Source organism: Mirounga leonina, unplaced genomic scaffold, assembly GCF_011800145.1.
Source record: "Mirounga leonina isolate KUSES-001 unplaced genomic scaffold, KU_Mleo_1.0 Mir_94, whole genome shotgun sequence".
In the NCBI taxonomy this organism is placed as follows: Eukaryota; Metazoa; Chordata; class Mammalia; order Carnivora; family Phocidae; genus Mirounga; species Mirounga leonina.
In genome coordinates, this window is record NW_023270855.1 from 2,669,875 (window position 1) to 2,693,175 (window position 23,301).

A 23,301-nucleotide genomic window follows, 5' to 3' on the forward strand; every position below is an offset into this window, starting at 1 on the left:
CTTCTTCTTCTTCTTCTTCTTCTTCTTCTTCTTCTTCTTCTTCTTCTTCAAGATTTTTTATTTATTTATTTGAGAGAGAGAGAATGAGAGACAGAGAGCACGCGAGGGAAGAGGGCAGAGGGAGAAGCAGACCCCCTGCCGAGCAGGGAGCCCGATGCAGGACTCCAGGATCATGACCTGAGCCGAAGGCAGTTGCTTAACCAACTGAGTCACCCAGGCGCCCCCATCTTCTTCTTCTAAGATTTAATTTATTTGAGAGAGAGCGCTCGTGCGTGCAAGCTAGGGGAGGGGCAGAGGGAGAGGGAGAAGCAGGCTTCCCCGCTCAACAGGGACCCAGACATGGGGGGCGCGGGGGCCTCGATCCCGGGACCCTGGGATCATGACCTGAGTAGAAGGCAGATGCTTAACCGACTGAGCCACCCAGGTGCCCCTGCTGGGTCTTCTTTAATGGTCAGGTACAGAGCACAGAGTCTTGGAAGAAAATGGGATGGAGAGGTTTCAAGCTGGTTATAGTTCAGAATGGTACTTTCAAATCTGCTCAGAAGCCTAAACTTCTGTCCCCATGATGCTTCCTTCTCAATACTATAGACTATGTATGCAGTAAATCACCTTATAGTAGATAAAATAGGCAGAGACCATCAGACAACTGAGAGATACCTGGTTGAAATGTTTGACCTCTGCTGAGCTAAGAGATGCAGATGGAACCAGTTGGCCCTCTTTTCTAGCTATATGATTAACAATGATTTGTGCTAATGATGGCTGGGGTATGGTGAAATGGAAATAACTAGTTCACTGATGGTGTGGGTGTTAGTAAAACTGTTCTGGAAAATAATTTTGTCAGTGTATTTCAAGGGCCTTTAAAATATTCATACTATTTTGCTGAGTGATAACCCATTTGTGTGTCTGATCAGATTATATACATAATTTAAAATAGGGGCGCCTGGGTGGCTCAGTTGTTAAGCGTCTGCCTTCGGCTCAGGTCGTGATCCCAAGGTCCTGGGATCAAGCTCTGCATCGGGCTCCCTGCTCTGTGGGAAGCCTGCTTCTCCCTCTCCCACTCCCCCTGCTTGTATTCCCTCTCTCGCTGTGTCTCTCTCTGTCAAATAAATAAATAAAATCTTTAAAAAATAATAATAATAATTGTGGGGCACCTGGGTGGCTCAGTCATTAAGCGTCTACCTTCTGCTCAGGTTGTGATCCCAGAGTCCTGGGATCGAGCCCCACATCGGGCTCCCTGCTCAGCGGGAAGCCTGCTTCTGCCTCTCCCACTCCCCCTGCCTGTGTTTCCTCTCTCGCTGTCTCTCTCTCTCTGTCAAATAAATAAATAAATAAAAATAATTGCATGCTTAATAATAGTGGCATTATCCATATGCTGCAGTATTATGCAACCTTAATGTCAATAACAAAACAGGATGCAACAGTATAATCTCAGCCATTTGAAGGAAAACTAGAAAGACCTAAACTCTGGTGCTAATAGTGATTGTTTCTTTCTTTTTTTTTTTTTTAAAGATTTTATTTATTTATTTGAGAGAGAGAATGAGAGACAGAGCACGAGAGGGAAGAGGGTCAGACGGCGAAGCAGACCCCCCGCTGAGCAGGGAGCCCGATGCGGGACTTGATCCCGGGACTCCAGGATCATGACCTGAGCTGAAGGCAGTCGCTTAACCAACTGAGCCACCCAGGCGCCCCTGGTGCTAATAGTGATTGTTTCTAAGAGTTGGAATTGTGGGTGCCTTTTTGTCTTTGCTTCATTCTTGTATGTACCTTTCTAAATTTTCTATAATTCAGTACTTTAATTGGGGGGTGGGGGGAGAGACAGGATAGCAGAAAAGTCACTTGTTTGATTAGGATCTAGCTGTTAGAGAGTAGGCAACTTGGCAACACCAAGCAAATAAAAATGTTAATGGGCTCTAGAAAACCAGTTGGTTTAACTGCCCTTTCCTTGCACCTCTAACATATGTGCTATCACTGTATCAGACACACATGTAAATCAGAACAGCAGTTATGGACCTCAAGTCAGTATTTTCCAAACCTGGTGTGTGTGCCTCAGTTGCCAGAAGGAACTTTTAAGAATGCCTAATTGAGGACTGATCCCCAGCCCTGGTGAACCAGAATCCTCTTTGCAGTGAGAGCTGATATTACAGAGTGGCATGATGGTCAAGTATTGAGGCCTGGGCTGACACTTGTGACAATTCCAGCTCTGCCACTCAATTGCTGTGATCTTGGACATGATAACAACACCTGGTTCACCTTCATTCCCTGTGTTTTATAGTTGTCTTGATGGCTTTGCAAACGCTTTGCTTTCAACTCCTTGATACTGCAACTCCCTAGTCTCACCTCTACTTGAGCAGTCATCTTAAGTTTGTGAGCACCACACAAAGTTGCATTGGCCAGACTTTGCAATGGCCCGCCGACCGCCAACTTCTACCCCTTCCCTGCTCCTCCAGTTTTTCCCATAGCAGTTCTCTGTTCTCACTGCCCTCGCCCTGACCATTCTCTGTTGGGCCCTTTCTGACCTCGCTGGCCGTGCCCAGCCCAGACCCTTGGATATTATTTTCCTGACCTTTTTACCTACATGGGGTTTCTTTGTTGTGTCTGCCTTTATGACCAGTTTGTTTCTCTGCTTCAGAGATGAAGAAGGTGGTAACTCCAGGCTAACAGAGGAACATTCTAGCTTTTGATTTATTACGTGAGAAAAAATTATACTTGAGGGAGAGAATTGATGCATCATATGGAATAGTTAGTATTGCTTGTTCTTCCTAGGAAGTCGTTCCAGAGCACACTAATGAGGCTTGGTTTGAAAGCAGAAGGAAGGAAATGTGTTCTGAATACACCTTATTCTAAAAAGGTTTTAGAAGATATCATATGTAAATGGATTAATAGATGTTATCCAAAATATTCATTTCCAAGGAACACAGTGGCTAGGGACCTTGTTACAACTCTTTGCCTGCTTCAGTTTCTCCTGTAAAAGGAATGGTCTCTGTGTTAGAAACTGTTTCCCAGTTAGAAGTTTCTAGTTTGTAGGATTTTTTATTTATTTATTTATTTATTTATTTATTTTTAAGTAAACTCTATGCCCAACCTGGGGCTAGAACTCAAAACCCTGAGATCGAGTTGCATGCACTACCACCTGAGCCAGCCAGGCATCCCCTTAGTTTGTAGAATTTCAAAAAGTAATTTCAGTCTTCAGAAATCCATGAAGGTGTTGATGGAAATCAGTAACAGAAGAAACTGCGAGTGGAGATTTTAAAGACATTGCAGCTTGGGCAGCTTCTTGTAGCAAAAGTTGTGCTTGAGTTTTGTTTTGTTTTTTTTTCTTAGCTCTTTTCTAGAAACAAGTGTCCCCCATTCTTGATCCTGGAGAACAGTAAGTACAAAAACATGGCTCTGAACTTTGCCAGTTTAAAGCCGTCAACATCCCGGTGAAACCACTTGTTGGGTTTCTTCAGATCCACTGTTGAGTATCATTTGCAACAACCCTTGAATGTTCGACAGGCCCTAAGTGAGGATGAAAATCCTCATTCGTGTGTAGTTCATCTTTCATGATGAATAAGGACTATTTTTGTAATGAGAAAACTTACTTGAAAAATCAGCAGATTAACGTTTTTCTCCAAAATGGAAATAGCTTTTTCAGTTTAAGGGTAATATGTTCCTCCAAAGGTCACAATAAGATAGTATAAAGAAAACAAAGCTATTTGTAGTTCTACAATCCAGGAAAAACCCAATATTGTATTCCTTTCAACTTCATTTTTACATTTACATCTTTACTCCTTTGGTAATCTGTTTTGGAGCATGAAGTGTAAGGTTTTTTTTTTTTTTTTGAAGTGTAAGGATCTTAATTCTCAGAATTTTTCTGGCTGCCTTCACTTAGTGAATTTTTTTTTCATCCTTTTGCTACTGAATTTTATAATGCCATATTTGTCCAAATTTTTCATTTCTGGGTTATTTTTCTGTTTAGTCCTATTCCAGGCCCATACTTTTAATACTGTATTTTTATAACATACTTTCCAAGACTGTTAAGGCAAGTCCTCTGTCCTCTTGTCATTATTCTTTTGGGGAAGAATGGGAGGGACTCTTGTGAATTTATTTTGATGAATAGAATTATTTCAAGTTCCAAAAAAATCCTTGGGATTGTTTCAGTAGAGGAGAATTTACATCCCTGCATTAAGTCTTCCTATTGGAGATATCTCTTCATTAATTCCGATTTCCTTTGTTTCAGTAAGATTGGCATTTTCTTACTTAAGTCCTATACTGCTGTTAACCACTGCAACAGTGGTTGCAGTATAAATTTGGAAAATCCTTCAGAAAAGTGAATTAGTGAAAGTCATGAAAATGTTTATACTTTTGATTCAGTAACCCCATTCCTAAACAATATCTGTAAGTTAAGTTTAACAGAACCCTTTTGCCTGTGTGAGAATTTGACCTTTGGTTAACTTTTTTTCTGGGGAACCTGATAAAGGCAGACTGTCACCTTCTGTTGCTGGGCACTGTAGCTTATGGTAAAATGTCTCCTGGTTGGTAATTGCATCTGGATAGGGAGAGGCTGTGAAGTACCCCCATGGAGCCCCATGCTTGGGCTTCACAGAGTACAGTGGCTCTTGTGCTGGTTGTGTTCCTCACAAGAAGCCAACAGAGCTTTTTTTTTTTTTTTTTTTTTTTAAGATTTTATTTATTTGAGACAGAATGAGAGAGAGAGAGCACATGAGAGGGGGTAGGGTCAGAGGGAGAAGCAGGCTCCCCGCCGAGCAGGGAGCCCGATGCGGGACTCGATCCCGGGACTCCAGGACCATGACCTGAGCCGAAGGCAGTCGCTTAACCAACTGAGCCACCCAGGCGCCCTCCAACAGAGCTATTAAAACAGATGATTGGATCCCCTCAACAATGAGGGTTTTAAGTCAGGGGTTGAACCCACACTGTCTCCCTATACCAGAGCCATCTGCTGTGTGGATTGTTGAAAGAACAGCCAGCAAGGTGTGTTTTTGTCCCCCCAGTCCTCCTCAGTAGGCAAGTGCCAGGTATGGCCTGTGATAATCCTGTGAGTCTGAATCTAAGAAGATCATGCCCACCCCACCTGCACCGCCCCATGGCTGTTGCTGGGTCCCAAGGAAATGATCCCACAAACTGAAGTTCAAAAATGTTCTTTACAGCATTACTTTCCCCAGATTTTTGGTATATTAAGTAAAAGGCAGGAATAGCTATTTAAACACTTAATTCACTCAAAGGAATATTAGATGTATAAGAATGTAACAGAAGCAAGCACTAAAGGATAAAGTCACAGTCACTATAGCCAGCCTCAGCCTTCTAGAAGCTAGGTGGTTAAAAATGAAACTTAAGGGACGCCTGGGTGGTTCAGTTGGTTAAGCGTCTGCCTTCGGCTCAGGTCATGGCCCAGGGTCCTGGGATCAAGCCCTACATCGGGCTCCCTGCTCAACGGGAAGCCTGCTCCCTCTGCCTGCTACTCCCTCTACTTGTGCACTTACCGCCCCTCCCCCGACACATAAATAAATAAAAATCTTTAAAAAAAATAAAAATGAAACTAAAAAATAGCTTTTCTGAGACCTAGTTTTGACTGCCTTGTTCTCCCAAACTGTAGAAGAATAACAACAGGCTTTACTGAACCCAGTTCCTTACCTACCTTTTTTTATATGTAAACACTTCTTTCCCGCACCTCCACTGAAGGCAGGAGGTAGATGTTGACCCTTGCCTTGTTACTTGTAGTCTCCTGCCCTTGCTGTTTCACGGTCTCCTGAGGATAATGGACCAGAGCTAAGGGCTCTCAGGTATAGGTGTCATTCTCGAGGGTTCTAACATTCAGTCTTGAATTCCTGGTTCCAGAGAACACAGGCCTCACGCTGGGGATTCCAGCTGTCGGAGGAGTGATCGTCTAGCAGTTTTAGATAAGTTGCTAACTTTGGGGTCCAGAATTTAAGACTTCTGCTTTTCTGAAAGTCACTGAGTCAGGTTCAGGAGACTAAGGGATAATTAAGACCGGAACCCTGTCTTGAAAAGTAAATAGGAGCAAGTTCTGGAATAGAGATGAGCAAAGATTAGGCATCTTACATTGTCTAGTCAAGGGTAGGGAAGGCTGCCTGAAAGGTTTTCTAGAAAAGGGTGATTCCAAGAGCTACAGGTCAAGTATTATTCTCACACTACCCCAATATTTGATAATAATTCTCTACTTGGCACTAGAGATGTAGTGGGGAATAAAACTGTCTTGGTGGAGGTTATTCGAAAAGGGAGAAGACGGGCGCCTGGGTGGCTCAGTCGTTAAGCGTCTGCCTTCGGCTCAGGTCATGATCCCAGGGTCCTGGGATCGAGCCCCGCATCGGGCTCCCTGCTCCGCGGGAAGCCTGCTTCTCCCTCTCCCACTCCCCCTGCTTGTGTTCCTGCTCTCACTGTCTCTCTCTCTGTCAAATAAATAAATAAAATCTTTTTAAAAAAAAGAAAAGGGAGAAGACAGACAAATGTAATAGATTCAGATGCCAAGTAGTGGTTAAGTGCTCTGAAGAAAACTAAGGCAATGTAAAGGGATAGAGCAGATGGGGAGAGGGTGTGCTACTTTAGATAACATCACCTCTCTGAGGAAGTGCAGTGTGAGCAGAGACTTGAATGAAGCAGGACTGAGCTGTTGAGGAAGTTGGAGCATTAATCCACACTGATCCAACATCCAAGAGGGAGAATCCGTTCTTTTGGACTACCCCGAGGGGCAGGATGAGCCTGACTCACTATTTTGCCCAGCTTGGGTCCAGAGTTCTAATGACTGATACTGCTCTCTGCCCAGTCCCCCTGGATGGCAGGGAAATAGCCAACAGAAAGGCCCAAGACTCAGTGCTCCCGGGGCTGTTTCGATGTTTACACTGGGGGATGTGGTTAGCCTTGGTACTTCTGTCACACTCACAGTGCTTTCTCCTTTTTCCTTTTAGTTTGAAGGATGACCTCTAGGAAGAAAGTGTTGCTGAAGGTTATCATCCTGGGAGATTCTGGGTAAGTGGTTCTCACCGTTTGAACTAACATGTTGGCTTGGGTTAATAAATGTGACCTCCTTGAAGCCTGTGCCCTCCATGCTGACATTTGGCAGTTCCTTCTCTAATAGTGGTGGCAGTAGGGCCCTAGGTCTCCTGCTCTTTCGGGCACAGCAGAAATGTGAATGATCTCTTGTTCTGTAACCCTTCGTTCCCTGATCTTTGGCATGATTTGGGGGAAGGGGTAGCTATTTAAACTCAAGAATAGTTTCATGGAATCCCTTTTTTCTGAGCTGGTTAGACAAGGGAGTTCTGTTTATGTAGATTTGTTGCCACTGACCTCATGCCTACCAGTTGTGGGTTTGGGGTGTGCTGTGCGGTATCCTCCCACCGCTGTGCCAGATTCAGGTCTATATTCAAAAGAACCTGGGACTGGATAACTGGATTCTGATCCTAGATCTGCCACTAAGTAAGTGACCAGCTCTTTAGTAGCTGTTAGGATTCTGTGGGAGACTTTTCAGACTCAGCATCTGAAGTGACCTGTGAAACCTTAGGCCAACTGGAAGCTATGTATTTTTTTTTTTTTAAGATTTTTATTAATTTGACAGAGAGAGAGAGTGAGAGCAGGAACAACAAGCAGGGGGAATGGGAGAGGGGGGAGAAGCAGGCTTCCCGCTGAGCAGGGAGCTCGATGCGGGGCTCGATACCAGGACCCCAGGATCATGACCTGAGCCGAAGGCAGACACTTAATGACTGAGCCACCCAGGTGCCCCTGTATTTTTTTTAAAAATAATAATAATAAATGCAGGTATGCCTCCTTATCCCAGAGCTCCCTGCCCTTTAAAAAGGCAGTGATTTTTCTACCCTGGCTGGCTTTTTTAATTGCCTGAGGAACCTTTTATTTATTTCTTTTTTAAAAGATTTTATTTATTTATTTGCCAGAGAGAGACATAGCAAGAGAGGGAACACAAGCAGGGGGAGTGGGAGAGGGAGAAGCAGGCTTCCCGCGGAGCAGGGAGCCCAACGTGAGGCTTGATCCCAGGACGCTGGGATCATGATCTGAGCCGAAGGCAGACGCCAAGTGACTGAGCCACCCAGGCGCCCCCTGAGGAGCCTTTTAAAAGTCTTCCATACCAGTGGGTTGGGCCTAGTTAGCAGTACTTAAATACACACATCTCTCTGTCTCTCTGTCTCTGTCCCTCCCTTGCCTCCCTTACTCCTGGTGACTCTAGTGTGGTGTCAGGATTGAAGGGTATTGTTTTAGGCCCAAACTTGCCTGGAAAGAATCACCAAGCCTTTATTTGATTACAGATCTCCTGGCCTCCTCTGAAAATTCAGATCCAGGTGGCCTGGGTTGGAGAACACTGCCTTAAGCCATAACTGTACTACCAGGTTCTCTGCATATGAAAATGAGTGTGTTTCTCAGTGGGAAAGGAAGGCATTCCCGTTGACTTTGAAGAAGCCTTTTGTATTATCCTCAACCTGCCCCAGCTAATCTCATCACCAAAAAAAATCCACACATTGTCTCTTGCTGAGTTTTCTTATTGGAAGACATCTCTGGAGGAGCTTACTCTGAGATAGAGTCTGATTTGGTGGAATATTGATGCTTTCTCCACTTCAGATTTTAAACTTTGAAGCAGCAGGTGGCTGACTGGTGTGTATGTCTGCTCGCAGCCATTGACTTCCTCCTGTGCTATTACTTTCTTAGACTGAATAGCAACCCCTAAGTGGAGAGACACCCAAGACAGCAGAGATATTTTTGGAGTGGTGGAGTGATCTTATTGCTGTAGCTCCTTTTAGAAGGAGAGTATTTGCTGACATCTTTCTGGAAGGAAAAAGATAATACTAGGTTCTACCATCTGACTTGCTTGTACAAACTTAAAAGCAGCTTTTCAACATCTGGCCCATATCTGTACCCCGTATTTTTATCCCAGGAGAAAATACAACCTCGAATGAGTAACACTGGGCAGTTGGCTGGCACGGCTCTCTGTTGTGATTACAGTTCCTTGTTCTCCTTTAAGATAGGCAGGTATCTTCAGAGCTGCAAGGATCAGAATCTGTTTTCCATCCCTTGCTAGTTGACCTATACTTGTGGTTTTTCTCCAATTTCAGAGTTGGTAAGACATCACTCATGAACCAGTATGTGAACAAGAAATTCAGTAATCAGTACAAAGCTACAATAGGAGCAGACTTTCTGACAAAGGAGGTGATGGTGGATGACAGACTAGTTACAATGCAGGTAAGCACGCGTCTCCACTTTGCCAACCAAGCCTTGTTCATTCGGGCTGAACCCTTTTGTTCATGCCTAGGCATTTTCCCTCCCTGTTCTTCATTTCCCACTACAATATTCATGGATAATTGGCCACAGGTAGGATTGCCAGATAAAATACAGGACATCTAGTATGACCCAGATATTGCATGAGACATACTAGAAATTTTTCATTGTTTTTCCAAAGCTCAAATTTAATTGGAGTTCCTTTTTTTTGCTGTTGGTTTGGTTTGGGTTTTTTTGTTTTTGTTTTTGCTGAATTTGACAACATACAGGCCTCTGTCTTGCTGTGTCTCCAAAATGTCTAACTCATTCCTTTCTTAATATCCCTACATAATATTTTAGGCCAAAATGTCTTTGGGTTTCTCCTAGATTCTTAGAGTAGCTGTTCATGTAGTTTCCCTATTTTTCTGGCTTCTTTTAATCTGTCCTATCTATAGCCACCAAAGTTGTGTTTCTCTTAAGCCAGCCTAGCTTTTTTGTGTATCACCTTAATCTTTTAAGATTTTCCCTTGCAACAATTAGGCTAAAATACACATTCCTTCATAGGAACTTTTGAAAGCCTTTGCATTCTGGCTACAAACTATTCTTCACTTTTTTGTCTTTTGCCAGTCCTTCTAAACCACGTGCTGCTCTTACAAACCTGTCCTTGCATCTGTCTGCTTCTATCCCAGCCCCTTTGTCCCAACCTTGTCTTCATCCCGAAGTCTCCAACTTTTAGCCCAGGTGTTGTCTTCTGAAACTCCTACCTCCACAGCAGTTGTTCCTTCCTGTATTAAATGAGGTCCCTGGCAGACTAGGCCTCAAGAGACAACTATAATTCTTATCCCACTGTAGTCCTAGCAAACACCAGGCTCACCAAAATGTTTGAATGATCCAGGTGTTACAGGTAGAAGTTTTTACACACATGGACCTCAAGCTGTGACATGCTCCCAGAGGATAAGGACTCTTGACACTTCCTTGACTCACACATCCAGGATGGAGTTAATACGGATTTCGCCTCCCACCTCCCCCAAGCATACACATACAGATGTCCAAAATATGACTACAGTTTTAATAAGCCAAACTTGAGAGAAAAAGAAATTTCCAGGTTTCAGGAAAGAAGAGGGAACCGAAAGCTAGTGATAAGCTTGGGGGCTTCTGCCATGGTGCTTTGCAAGTTTATAACCAGGACTAGAGTTTCATCACTCGCCAGGGGCAGGAGATGTGACTACAAAAGGTAGGGGAACTAGAATTGAGAATCCCCTTGGGAAGACACACACACACACACACACACACACTCTCTCTCTCTCTCTCTCTCTCTCTCTCTCTCTCTCACTCAGTCTCACACTCACCCGGGACCTTGGAAATATGAGAAAACAGGACCAAATACCCTCAACCCAAGGAAGTGGCAAAGCTCATGAATGAAGTAGGCTTGAGGCTTTGCCTCTTTGCTTTCTTGTTGGAGACTCTCAATCCCACTATGCTCATGTCTGGGTTCTGAGCTTATACTCTACATGGGACAGGAATGTTGACATAAACCCATAAATCCCTGTCATTCCTGACAAAAGCAGAGATAAGACCATTCTATAGGAAGACTTGCAACCTCAGGACAGAAGGTGAGCTCATAGCCACATGAGGAAATAATGTACCACAAAAAATGTTCACAATGACTGGAGATTTTTAAAAAAGGAATCGAAACCATAATAAAAAAGGATACTATAAAAAAATGAGGATCTGGAGAACTTAGAACTTGAAGAAGTGAAAACATGGTCATTGTGATAAACCAAATGAACAGTTAACCTACAGATTAAACACAGCTGAAGAAAACAGTAAGCTTTGAGAACTGAGCAAATTACCCAGAAGACTCAAAATTGCAGAACACCAAAAGCAAAATTATAAGAGCAACTAGAGAGAAAAGAAGGATTACTTACAAAGGTTAACAGAGGAGTTCTCGGGGACGACAGGAGGCAGAAGGGAATGGAATGCCTTCAGGCTGCTGGTGTAAAGTACTACCTGCAGATTTTACATGTGCACCAGCCAGACTAAAAGCTGCTTCCTGTACCAGGAGAAAACAGCTATAGAGCCAGGCTATGGCTTCGATAGCAGTGCGGGCTGATTCCAAAGTCAGAACCCAGCTCCTTCTGGGTGTGGGGCTGTTATCGTAGAGCTCCATGTACCCTACTAAGCTGGGACCCTGCAGGGCTGCACTGCTGGAGTGAACTCCAGCTGGAGAATCTCAGGTCTCTGGAGTCTGGAAACAGCAGGGCAAAGAAGGTGTTCTGAAAGGTTGAAACAAAAGGCTGGCCCTCCTGCGATTGCAGCCAGCTTGAAAGACTAGAAGTAAATGAAAACCATGATCTCTGGACAGAGGCATCATCATCCAAGATCTTGAGGAATCCTCATATTTTTCACGGGCTTTTAGCAGCGTGCAATAAGATAATCTAAACAAGAAAACAAGGCAGGAACCAATGGAAAGCTCCCTGATCATTCAGAGTGGTTTTTATATTTAAAGAAATAAGGCAATCTTATGTATCTGGAGAGAAGAAACTAAACAGGTGGTGTAGGTTAATAGAATTTCTAAAAATGAAATATAATAACCAAAAGGTGGGAATCCAAGAATGTTTTTAGCAGCAGATAGGACATGCCAGAAGAGGGCTGAAAGGAAGAATGATAGGAAAGAGAAGTACAAACAGGATTCAGTAGATAGGTCAGACTTCCTTTTAATCTCAAAAGAAAGAGAATAGATCAAAGATGATATTTGTCGAGAATTTTCCAGGATTGATGTGGCACTAGTCTACAGATTCAGGAAGCCCAAATTCCAAGATGGATAAATAAAAAAGAAATCTGGACATACTATAATGAAATTGCAAAAACAAAAGACAAACTCGAAAGCATCTGGAGGAAAAAGATGACCTTAAAAAGGAACAGGAATGAGACTGACAGTTGACTCTCAACAGTAACAGTGGAAATCAACAGGCGGAATATATTCTGAAAGAAACCTTCAGCACTGTGTTCTGTCCCTGCTAAAAATATCCTGGAAGAATGAAAGCGTACATCCTTAGGTTCTATGGCAAAAATTCTAAAAGATGTACTTCAGGCAGAAAGAAAGTGATTCCATTTAGAAAGGTCTGAGATAAGATAAACTGAGATAAACTTTAATTGTATGCATATATTTATTGTTAGAATTATGACCCTAATAGTAAGAGCATGTAACTTCCAAACTATCACAGAAAACCAGGATTAGACCTATATAATTTAATGTGTTAGGGAAGATTAGTGGTTGTTGTGGATACCTTATATTGCTCAGGAAGAAGGTAGAAATTCATCAATATTAAACATTAGATGGAATCAAGTATGTGAGAAAAATTTAAAGTTAACTTACTATGAAGCCATGGTAATTTAAACAGTGTGATATTGTCAGAGACATGCGGATCAAGGGAACAGGGAGCACTCAAGCAGGGCACACCTAGCTGGACACTGAGTAGAGAGACGGCTTCCAAAAGAGTAGGGAAAGGGGGAGTTACACAGTCAGTGGAGTGGGCCCGTGGTTTTCTATTTTGGGTGGGGAGTAACCAGAGGGTTCAAGACCTGAGTGAAAAAAGTACAAAATGAAAACTTTACAAATTAAAATAATTGTTTTACCTTAGGTGTTTAAAATAGAGAAAGCACAAATCAAAGAAGATTAAAGATCAATAGTAGACTACATTAAATTAAACATTTGAATAACAAGATTCCCAAATAATAAAAACCACAGACCAGAAAAAATGTTGATAATGCATAATAGTATCCAGTCAACAACCCCGTGGATAACTGGACAGCAGACATCAACAGGCAACTATCAGAAGAAACCTTTAATGTCCAGTGGCTTGATTTCAGGGAATTACAAATTTAAAAAGGTGACGGGGCAGGGTGACACTGCTATAGTCACAGGGATCACTCCCTCCCCCCCACAATGCTATCAAAAGATGCTCTTTTGGAAAAATTTCCCAGCAGTTGGGTGGCTTAAAGAAACCCCCATGGTCATGTGACTCCAGATACTTCTGGGGCTGGTTGAATAAAGTGGATGTCAACCCTGACTGGTGGCATCCAAGTGGCTTTGCTGTGGGGCTGTGGTGTGCTACCAGGGCCAGGAGAGTTGGCAGAAGGACATAACCTCTCATCAGGCCCTCTAGACAAACAGAATTCAGGCAGTTGATGCCACTGCTCTTAAATCATGAGCATTGGATTTGATCACATGGAGGGCTAACAGCATGCTGGAAAAACAAGGTCATGCAAGTGTCATATATTGAGCCTGACTGTTCGGAGAGACTTTGTAAAGTTAAAAATTTACATAAAAGCATGTTGGAAATAATTTCATGTGGATATATCACAGACAGAGGCATCGTTGCTCTGCATCACTTAAGAAACCTCAAGTGTTTGCTATAAAGTGATCTTCCTGGACTAAGAGAAAAAGAAAACCTTGTCCAAGCCTTTGAGATAGGACCACCTTCTCTAGAACTAAAATTAGACTTGAAGTAAAATAATAATATTCAGTAAGTGTCTTATTTCAAATGGAAGCATCTATAGGTGAATGGATAAAGAAGATGTGATACTCACCATAAAAAGAGTGAGATCTTGCTGTTTGCAACAACATGGATGGGCCTAGAGAGTATTATGCCCAGTGAAATCATTCAGACAGAGACAAATACCATATGGTTTCTCTTATATGTGGAATCTAAAAAAACAATAAACAACAACACAAAAACTCAGTACAGAGAACAAACTGGTGGTGGCCAGAGGGGTGGGGGTGGGAAATGGGAGAAATAGGTGAAGGGGATTAGGAGGAACAAACTTCTGGTTATAAAGTAAGTAAATCGTGGATATGGGGGGAAAAGTGTCCTATTTCAATATAAAGTATCATTTGAAATTTTTTTTTTTTTAAGATTTTATTTATTTATTTGACAGAGAGAGATAGAGCAGGAACACAAGCAAGGGGAGTGGGAGAGGGAGGAGCAGACTTCCCATGGAGCAGGGAGCCCGATGTGGGGCTCGATCCCAGGACCCTGCGACCATGACCTGAGCCGAAGGCAGATGCTTAACGACTGAGCCACCCAGCCGCCCCTCGTTTGAAATTATTTAGATATATTTATCATCAATAGAACTAAAAGGTGGTCATACCGCAACATTTTAAAAGTAGAGTCCCTCATGTAGAAAGTAAATATTCAGACATGACATTCTGAAATTAGAGTTGGAAGTGAGAATTTATGTACATTTTAAGAAAAATGCAAACCCAGATAACCTTTTAATTCTAATATATTCCTCATTTTATATAGATATGTCTTGATGTAGATAGAGTTCTTCAAAGTGATTTAAATGTATAACACAGATGTTCTTTTTTTTAAGATTTTATTTGAGAGAGAACACAAGCTGAGGTGGGGTGGCAGAGAGGAGGAGAGGGAGAAGCAGACTTCCCACTGAGCAGGGAGCCTGGCTCTGGGCTCAATCCCAGGATCCCGGAGTCATGACCTGAGCTGAAGGCAGACATTTAACCAACTGAGCCACCAGGCGCCCTACATTTTACTTTAAAGTTAATAAAGCATGTTGCTATAAATGTACAGACATGGGGGAAAAAAGGCTCACAAAATCAAGCTTTGGCTGGAATACAGGGAGTAGAATATTGTCAAGTTGATGGTGGGAGTGTATCAATGCAGCCCTTTTCAGTAGAGACTACCATTTTGCTCTTCATTGTTGAGCATGCACAATTCTCTGCCTAGGACGAGAGCCTAGAGAAACTTAGCTCTGGGCATAGGAAGAGAAGTGTAGGAAGAATGCTCCTTGCTGCTGAGATGACCAGGGAATAGAGTGTGTATATTAAGGTAGTGGAATGCTATATAGCCGTTAACCTTTGGAAAAGGAAAAAAAGCAAGTTGCAAAAAGATGTACAGGATCATACTATTACATTGTAGACTGTTAACTCTTCAGGACCCATTTACGTCTGGGGAGGAAGAAAAGGGAATGCTGTGAGGAAGGGTTAACTCTGTTTCTTTAAAAAAACAAAACAAAAACTGACATTACTGTGGCAGTGTTAATATTTGTCACATTAGAGTATGGGTAAATAGATATATGGGTGTGCTATAAAATATTAAAAATTTTAAGAGATCACACTCATAGAACTTTACGTTTCTAGGTGTGAAGATAAATTAATTTTTTAAAGTTGCAAAGAATAACTGCGCAGTTTTTCAACTTCACTTCTTAATGCCTTACTTTGCCTTCTCTGTTATCTGAGTTCCAAGTACCCGTTTGGTTCCAACAAGAGTCATAGAGTTTAGGGGCGCCTGGGTGGCTCAGCCGTTAAGCGTATGCCTTCGGCTCAGGTCATGATCCCAGGGTCCTGGGATCGGGCCCCACATCGGGCTCCCTGCTCAGCAGGAAGCCTCCTTTTCCCTCTCCCACTCCCACTGCTTGTGTTCCCTCTCACGCTGTGTCTCTGTCTGTCAAATAAATAAAATCTTTAAAAAAAAAAAAAAAAGAGTCATGGAGTTCTCCTCTTGGGATTCTGTCCTAAACAAGCAATCGGAAATATGGAAGAGGCTCTGTAAGTTAACATTCATTCCTGAGGTCCTTAAAATTGTGGAAATTTGACAGTAATATGTTTTTAAAAAACAAGAGTGAAATTGTTCGCTGAGTTTGTTGGGCAGCAGTAAAGGTGGGAGCTCCTGTCAGAGAGTACTGTGATGTGTCACTTGGGCAGAGAGGAGTGATGGGGAGGGCACGGCGTGATGCGTGGTGTGAGATTTCAGCTACGTAAAACCCCACAGCCTGGATACCTAGAATAACAAATGAGCTAATGAAGATGCTCTCTGTGTGGGAGGGTGCCAAGTGTTTCAGGGGGTTTTTTAGCTTTGGCTTTACTTACCCAAATGTTTACGTAGTAACAGTGTTACTTCTCTAATGGAAAAAAAAAAATTTTTTTTTTTAATTTGTCCAAGCCTAGATTTAAGTTCTGTTTTTTTCCTACTTTCTCTTTATAGAAATAGTTGTCTGTTTCTACTTTCCTTATTGTATGACCAGGCTCTTGGGTCCCCCTCCATCGGTCAGTCTCCCTGTTACGAGAAAGGGTTCATTTTTTCACTCAGAGACACATACTCACTGTAGGACATTGGGAAACCAGAAAAGCACAAAAGCAGACATCACCCGCAGTCCCTCTACTGGGTATCCACTGGCACCGGAGATCGAATTTTGTCTGCATATGTGTGCTTTGTTTGTTGTAGTGGGGGTTGCATTTAGTTCCCCATCCTGATGAGAGGCGGGGAAAATAATTGCCTTTGAGTTTGTCTTCACCCTTATATCAAAGTCATCGTCACTTCCTTCTGGTTCTATTTGAGTGGCTGCTGCTTTTACCAGTGGCCTGAGCACGCCTATGCCACACACATACATTCATGACAGCCTCCTACCTCTACTCTACAGTCAGGCTGAGCTCAGCCCATGGCTGCTAGGGCATGTCCTATTTTAGAAAGATTCTTCCCAGAGTGAAGTGCATATGGATAGTTTATGTAGTGGTTGGGGTTTCCTGGGGATGGAGTGGGCTGCCACGGTCAGGCTCCTTGCTCTCACAGTTGTGGCCAAGAGTCCTGTCAGCCATGTTTTCATGTACTGGTTATGGAGGGTCATGCGCATTGGAAGAAAAGGCTGAGGCGGGTTTCTCAGACCTGTCCTCCTCATAGGAGTAACACTTGGGCTCTTGGGGACTGTTCATTGACAGAAAGCTGAAATGTGCACTTTTGCTCAGCCCTGACATTGGTAACCACAGTAGCCCCCTTCCAGCATGCTGTTGGCCTGAGCTATTCTTGGCCAGTCTGTGGGCCAGAGTTTAGAGTTGTGTAGTCATATTGCTTTACTGGACCTTCTCTAGGGGGTTCTAATGCTGCTGTATCCAGCCCTCCAGTCAGTATCTAAGTTCTGGCTCCACTCCTGTTTGCTGCACTGTCATTTGAGCCGGTCCCCAAGAGTAAATCAACTGTCTGGATTTGCACAGGTTTTAGGACTCCTTTCAGAGAATATTTTGGGAGGTGTTAGGGGATTTAGTAGAACATCATGAGCTTTTTTTTTTTTTTTTTTTTTAATTCTTATGTTAATCCCCTTACATTACAACATTAGTTTTAGATGAAGTGTTCCATGATTCATTGTTTGTGCACAACACCCAGTGCTCCATGCAGAATGTGCCCTCCTAAATACCCACCACCAGGCTAACCCATCCTCCCACCCCCCTCCCCTCTAGAACCCTGTTTGTTTTTCAGAGTCCATCGTCTCTCATGGTTCGTCTACCCCTCCGATTTCCCCCGCTTCATTCTTCCCCTCCCGCTACCTTCTTCTTCTTCTTCTTCTTCTTCTTCTTCTTTTTTTTTCTTAACATATATTGCATTATTTGTTTCAGAGGTACAGATCTGAGATTCAACAGTCTTGCACAATTCACAGCGCTTACCAGAGCACATACACTCCCCAGTGTCTATCACCCAGTCCCCCCATCCCTCCCACCCCACCCCCACATCATGAGCTTTGATTACGTTGGTAGTATTAAAGAAATGTGAATCCCAGATTACTGCCCTGTCCTGTTATTTCTCTTGTGCCTGTTTACTTATTCTAATCAAGCATCATAACCTCATCTTATAGGGTGCTCTTCCTACCTGAACTGGGAGCTCAATCTTTGTATGGCCTAGGGATACTTGACGGGTTCCCCAAGTGTTCTGCATCACTTGGAGGGAGGCAGGACTGACCGCCTGAGAAAGCCTTCACAAAGGAGCTCAACCATCCTTCTGCAGAATTTGGTTCTGGAGATAAAACTAGTGGCCCAAGCCACACTCCCATTTTGGTTCAAACCCTGGGCCTTTGGGGTAGTTGGCTGGTGATTTGGACATAAAATTGCCATTTATTTGGGTTATAAAGGATGGTCCAAGTTCTTATGTTGTTCTGAAGTTAAGTGGGTTCCCTGCAAACCAGTGAATCCAACAGTTAAAGACCCATGTCAGCTAGAAGTAATGGTATGCTGCTTCTGACCCCCACTTTCTTAAACCAGATGACTTGCTGGGGGTTGTGGAACCATTCCTCAGAACACTCACCATCTCTCAGGCCGACCAGGGTGGCCTTGTTAGGGATCTAGGGCAGTAAGGAAATCCATCCTTGCTCTCGAACCTAGCATGGCAATGAACGATATGAAGTTCTTTGAGCTAGTCAGTAGTACCTGGTGTTCTTTTGATTAAAAGCTGGCTTTCCCCTCTATTCTAAAGTATGTCCTTGTTGTCTTTCCCTTCATCTCTCTCTCTCAGGGGTTTTTGTTTGCCTTTTTTTTTTTTTAATTGAGTCATAATATAAATAAAACATTCTGATTTTTTTAGGTAAACTTTATATACAGTACAATATGTAGATTTAAATGTACAATTCAGTGTGTAATTACGTCCCTGTATTTCCATCACCCCCAGAAAGTTCCCAGGGTACATAAATGTTAAGTTTATATCATGAATTTTACATAAATATCTATTCATGGAACCACCGCCCAGATCAAGATGAAAACATTTTCTAGCAGAGTTCAGACTCGTTGTCTGCCCTCTGCAGAACATGCAATCACATATACTCTCTGTCAGGGCTGTGTGGGATACTCTGGTGCTGCACTCGCTTCCTGAATTCTGAAATCTGAAGTCGCTTGTCTCTCGGTGGCTCCATAATGCAGCTCGTTTCCTCTGGCATCCCCCACTCCTAGTGCTGTGCCCCCCAAGGAATAATGTTTTCTCTCTCGCAGATCTGGGACACAGCAGGCCAGGAACGGTTCCAGTCACTTGGTGTGGCCTTCTACAGAGGCGCAGACTGCTGCGTTCTGGTATTTGACGTTACTGCCCCCAACACATTCAAAACCCTCGATAGCTGGAGAGATGAGTTTCTCATCCAGGCCAGTCCCCGGGATCCTGAAAACTTCCCCTTCGTTGTGTTGGGAAACAAGATTGACCTCGAAAACAGACAAGTAAGTGCTAAAGATAGTGGGAATCCTAAATGTGGAGGCTTATGAATCTACCCTCATTTAGGTCGTGGCTCCTGGGCCTTCTGAAAGTGGCAGCTAAGTTTCAGATGACAGGTACTGGTTTTAGTGGGTGGTTTGTTTTGTTTTGTTTTAAGATTTTATTTATTTGACAGAGAGAGACAGTGAGAGAGGGAACACAAGCAGGGGTAGTGGGAGAGGGAGAAGCAGGCTCTCCGCCAAGCAGGGAGCCCGATGTGGGGCTCGATCCCAGGACCCTGGGATCATGACCTGAGCTGAAGGCAGGCGCTTAACGACTAAGCCACCCAGGCGCCCCTGTTTTTGGTTTTGATTGGTAAAAAGTCATGTGCCTTAAGGACCAGTCCCCAGCATATCTCTGTGTATGTGTGCCCCCATAGTGGGGTAGAGGGGAGGCATAACTAACTAGTTACCTGCCCAGTCCTTGGAATCGGGCCTTGCTTCCTAGTCTAGTAAAGGCATACCGTTTTTGCTTCCCCTGTGGCAGAACAGGGGCAGTGAAAGTCTGCAGTGCTATTCCCTTTGAAATTATGCCAAGAGAAGAGCAAGTCCACTTTGTGGAGTTGCCTGTACTGGCCATCATTTTGGTCCCTATGAAATAATTTGACTTGAGGCCAGTTGCAGTCTGCATTTTGGTCTTTTGGATTTAAAGGCAGACTTGCATTTAAAGCCTGGCTCATGCACTTTTAATTTGGGAATATTTCTTGGGAGTCTGAATCTTGACTTACATAACAAGAATACTCTGGGATCAGATGACAGTGTACCCAGAAGCCCTGGCACCCAGGAGGAGCTTGGGAAATGGTGGCTTTCTAGTTGGCCCGTTACTGTTTTCCTCCCCTATGAGAGACACTGGCTTCTAAGGTGACTTGTGGTTTGGTGGGTTCTATGCAAAGCCCAGAATGGCTCCAGAAAGGTACCTGTGGGAATGTGAACTACCTTCCGGTCAGCACCCTTTGAGGACCAGGGCCCACGAGACCTGGTTTAAATCCCCATGCTGTCTCCAGCCGGCTCTCACTTTGGGCCATTGTCTTTGCCCTCTGAGCCTCAGTTCTCCTTCTGTACTCGAAAGGAGATAATTAGATTTTGTCATTCTCGAGTGCTCCTGCACCTCAGGGGCCTGCCTGGATCTCCATGTGTGCTTTGGGCTTTTGAGTAAAATTGCTCTGGTTTACTTTGAAATAGCATTTCTCTTGGGAGCATAGACTCTTAATTATAGCTTGGTTTATTTCTGGCCATTGATCTCTTTTTCTCCCTTAGGTGACAGTCCTCTCATGCCTGGAAGTGGGCTAGGGGTGGGAAAGGAATTAGGGTAGGAGAGGCAGGGGTGTCAGTGAGAGCTGCAGAATTCGGTGGTACAGGTGATGTAACACTAGCAGTAATGGGGATGGGACTGCAAAGCTTGAGACCAAGCGGCCAGGCATTTCCTGGGCTGGGACCTCTGAGGTCCCAAGAGAAACAATTCAGTACTTCCCGGACTAGCTGCTTACTCTTTCATCGTCTGCCTGTAAGTGTAGCTAAGAGTTGGAACCTATGGACTGTAGAATGGGCTTGGGTTTGAGGCCTAGCAGCATTATACAGAGCCAGCAGCATGACCTTGGCCAGGCCTGCAGCTCCCTTCCTCGAACCCCTGCACACCCTCATCCCCGGTCTGCTCCCTCACCCGTGCTGGCTGCCTCTATCGGGAGCCCACGTACACCCTTCTTCCTCTTCCAGGTGGCCACAAAGCGGGCACAGGCCTGGTGCTACAGCAAAAACAACATTCCCTACTTCGAGACCAGTGCCAAGGAGGCCATCAATGTGGAGCAGGCGTTCCAGACAATTGCGCGGAATGCACTTAAACAGGTGGGTCTCTTGCAGCTGTCTGGCTCCCTCTGGTGACTGACCATCGACCCAGCCCCTGCCTGGCTTTCTTGTCCTTAATCTTTCTTAGCTCTTTTTTCTATGTAGCCAGAAGAACCCGTGTGTTTGTCTGGGAAGGCAATGAGGCATTCTGCTAAAGCTTCCAGAAATTTCACTTGTTTGTGAATAACCTATACAATGCAAGGGCAATGAAGACAGGCTGAGGCCACCCTTATTTGGGTATGTTCTTACTCTCTCTGCATGCTGTTAGGAGATGAGACCACTAGGAGGCCCTTAGTCAGATGGCTCCTACTGAAGGAGGGGATAAACTTGAATTCAAATCCCAGGTCTGCTACCCATCATTTGTTTGTTTGTTTTTAAATCATTTCTGAGCTTCCATACCCTCCTCTGTCAAATAATACTTGATTTGGAGGGTGGTTGTGAAGATGGAATGAGATGGGTTCGCTCTTGGCGTTCTCGTAACTGGTTATATTGGATCACCAGATCACCAGAAGGGAAGCTTAACCAGAAGTTCTGGGAATTGTATTCCTTGAGTGAGGTGTTCTTTCTGATTTATGTTGTTTACTCAACTGTTCCCAGAAAAAGAGACCGTTACTTCTTGTTGACATGAGGGAGTTGAAGGCTCTTTTGATTCAGCAGCTCTTTGGGGGCCAGTGAGTTAGGACAGATTGTGAGGCACCATCAGTCATCTGTGATGGTCAGACTTGGGGAGCGGGTGAGTGTCAGGTGAGGTACACACCAGAAAATGCGGAGAACATTTTAAGGAAGCACGTGATGGCTGTAAAGGGCAAGGCAGGTTCTGCCAGCTCCAGGAAACTGGGTTTATAGAAGGTACCAGTTCTCAGCAGGACAGGGCATCTGGACCTGTGGGCAGGGAAGTACCTGGAATGGGTTGTTCCAAGGGCTGGAGGCTGCACTGAGTGTTCCGTGATGAAAGAAATCGATCCACCCAAAACACTAGGAGAGCCCCCACTGAGCAACACTGATACAAACAGGATGCAGGCCCAAGGCCTTTGCCTCCCCCGCTCCCCCTTCCTTTAACCCACCTTCACACCTATGTCAGTAACTGAATATGCTTTTCCTCGTGTTCCTACACTTGCATGCAAATCTAAACAGGTCTGGGGAATTGTTTCCACCAGCTCCCTGCTGACTGGCATCACCAACAGTTTTTCTCTGTGAATATTGCTGTCCCTGTAGCCTTATTAGAATGTTTTTTTGTTCCTACACACCTAGCCTCTCAGGAGTAAGATTGTTAGATTGAAAGGTATGTGCGCTTTCAAAAGATGGTGCCAGATCACTTTCCTCAAAGGCACTCATACTTCAGTCCTTCTCTTCCTGCTCAGCAGCAAATGGCCGGCACCGTGTGGGGCCCTGCTGCCGTGCAGCCAGTCGCCGGGCCCCCCTGCTGCACACCGCCAGCCCGTGGCACTGGCCTGGGCGCCCGCCGCTTCCCGTGAGCCTTCTGTGAACCGGAATTAACTTGACCGGTATGGCAAGTGACTTTTCCAACTCTGCTGTCTTTCTGGGGCATCGAAAAAAGTAATTTTTGTTAGGTGTGTCATTTTAAGTGTCTGGGTTTCCTGTGTCTGGATGATTTGTTGTCTAATTCAATTGAAATTTATTTTGGCTTATGGCAGGAAATAGGGACTCACCTTTTTTCTTTTAGCGGGATAGCCAGTTGTTTCAATTATTAGCAGCAAATTGTTAAATAAACCACTTTCCCCAGTGGACTGAAGCATTACCTTTGTGTATTTAATGCTCATGTATATTGGGATCTATTTTTGGTCTTCCAAAATTGGGTCTTCCCAGTCTGTTTGGCAGCGTGCATGTTCCTTGCCTGGACCATCTTGATTTGACTGCCTTTATATTGTAGTCTGACCTCTGCTGACAAGTGACTAGTGACTGACAAAAAGACTTTTTTGTGGGGTTTTTTTTGTTGGTTTGGGGGTTTGTTTGGTTTTGGTTTTGGGTTTTTTTGTTTTGTTTTGTTTTTTGCTATTTTGGTGCATTTTCCATTTAGACTGAGAATTTTATTCCAGTTCCACCTTTTTCCTTCCTCACCCTTCCGAAATACAAAACCTTATTGAGATTCTAATTGGGATTGCGCATCAGAGCTCTTAGTAGTGTGCTTTGGGTACCATTACAAAATATTGCAGACTGGGTGGCAAAATAGCAGGCTTTTATCGTCTCTCAGTTGTGGAGGC

The 23,301-nt window shown here is 43.9% G+C and overlaps 1 protein-coding gene and 1 pseudogene across 2 annotated transcripts in view; both read left to right on the forward strand.

Annotated features, from left to right (window-relative positions):
• The window catches only part of RAB7A (RAB7A, member RAS oncogene family), a 75,883-nt gene that overhangs the window by 49,473 nt on the left and 3,109 nt on the right, over positions 1-23,301 (forward strand). The window contains exons 1-5 of one of the 2 annotated variants that reach the window (XM_034997974.1): positions 5,562-5,780; positions 6,924-6,984; positions 9,075-9,201; positions 18,986-19,204; positions 20,951-21,079. In XM_034997974.1, the coding sequence (XP_034853865.1) occupies positions 6,932-6,984; positions 9,075-9,201; positions 18,986-19,204; positions 20,951-21,079 (528 nt within the window). In that variant the 5' untranslated portion in view covers positions 5,562-5,780; positions 6,924-6,931. Of the gene's footprint in view, positions 1-5,561; positions 5,781-6,923; positions 6,985-9,074; positions 9,202-18,985; positions 19,205-20,950; positions 21,080-23,301 lie in introns of those variants that run through there. The other variant, XM_034997973.1, reaches the window with a different exon arrangement.
• Positions 11,304-13,839, forward strand: LOC118006083 (annotated as a pseudogene).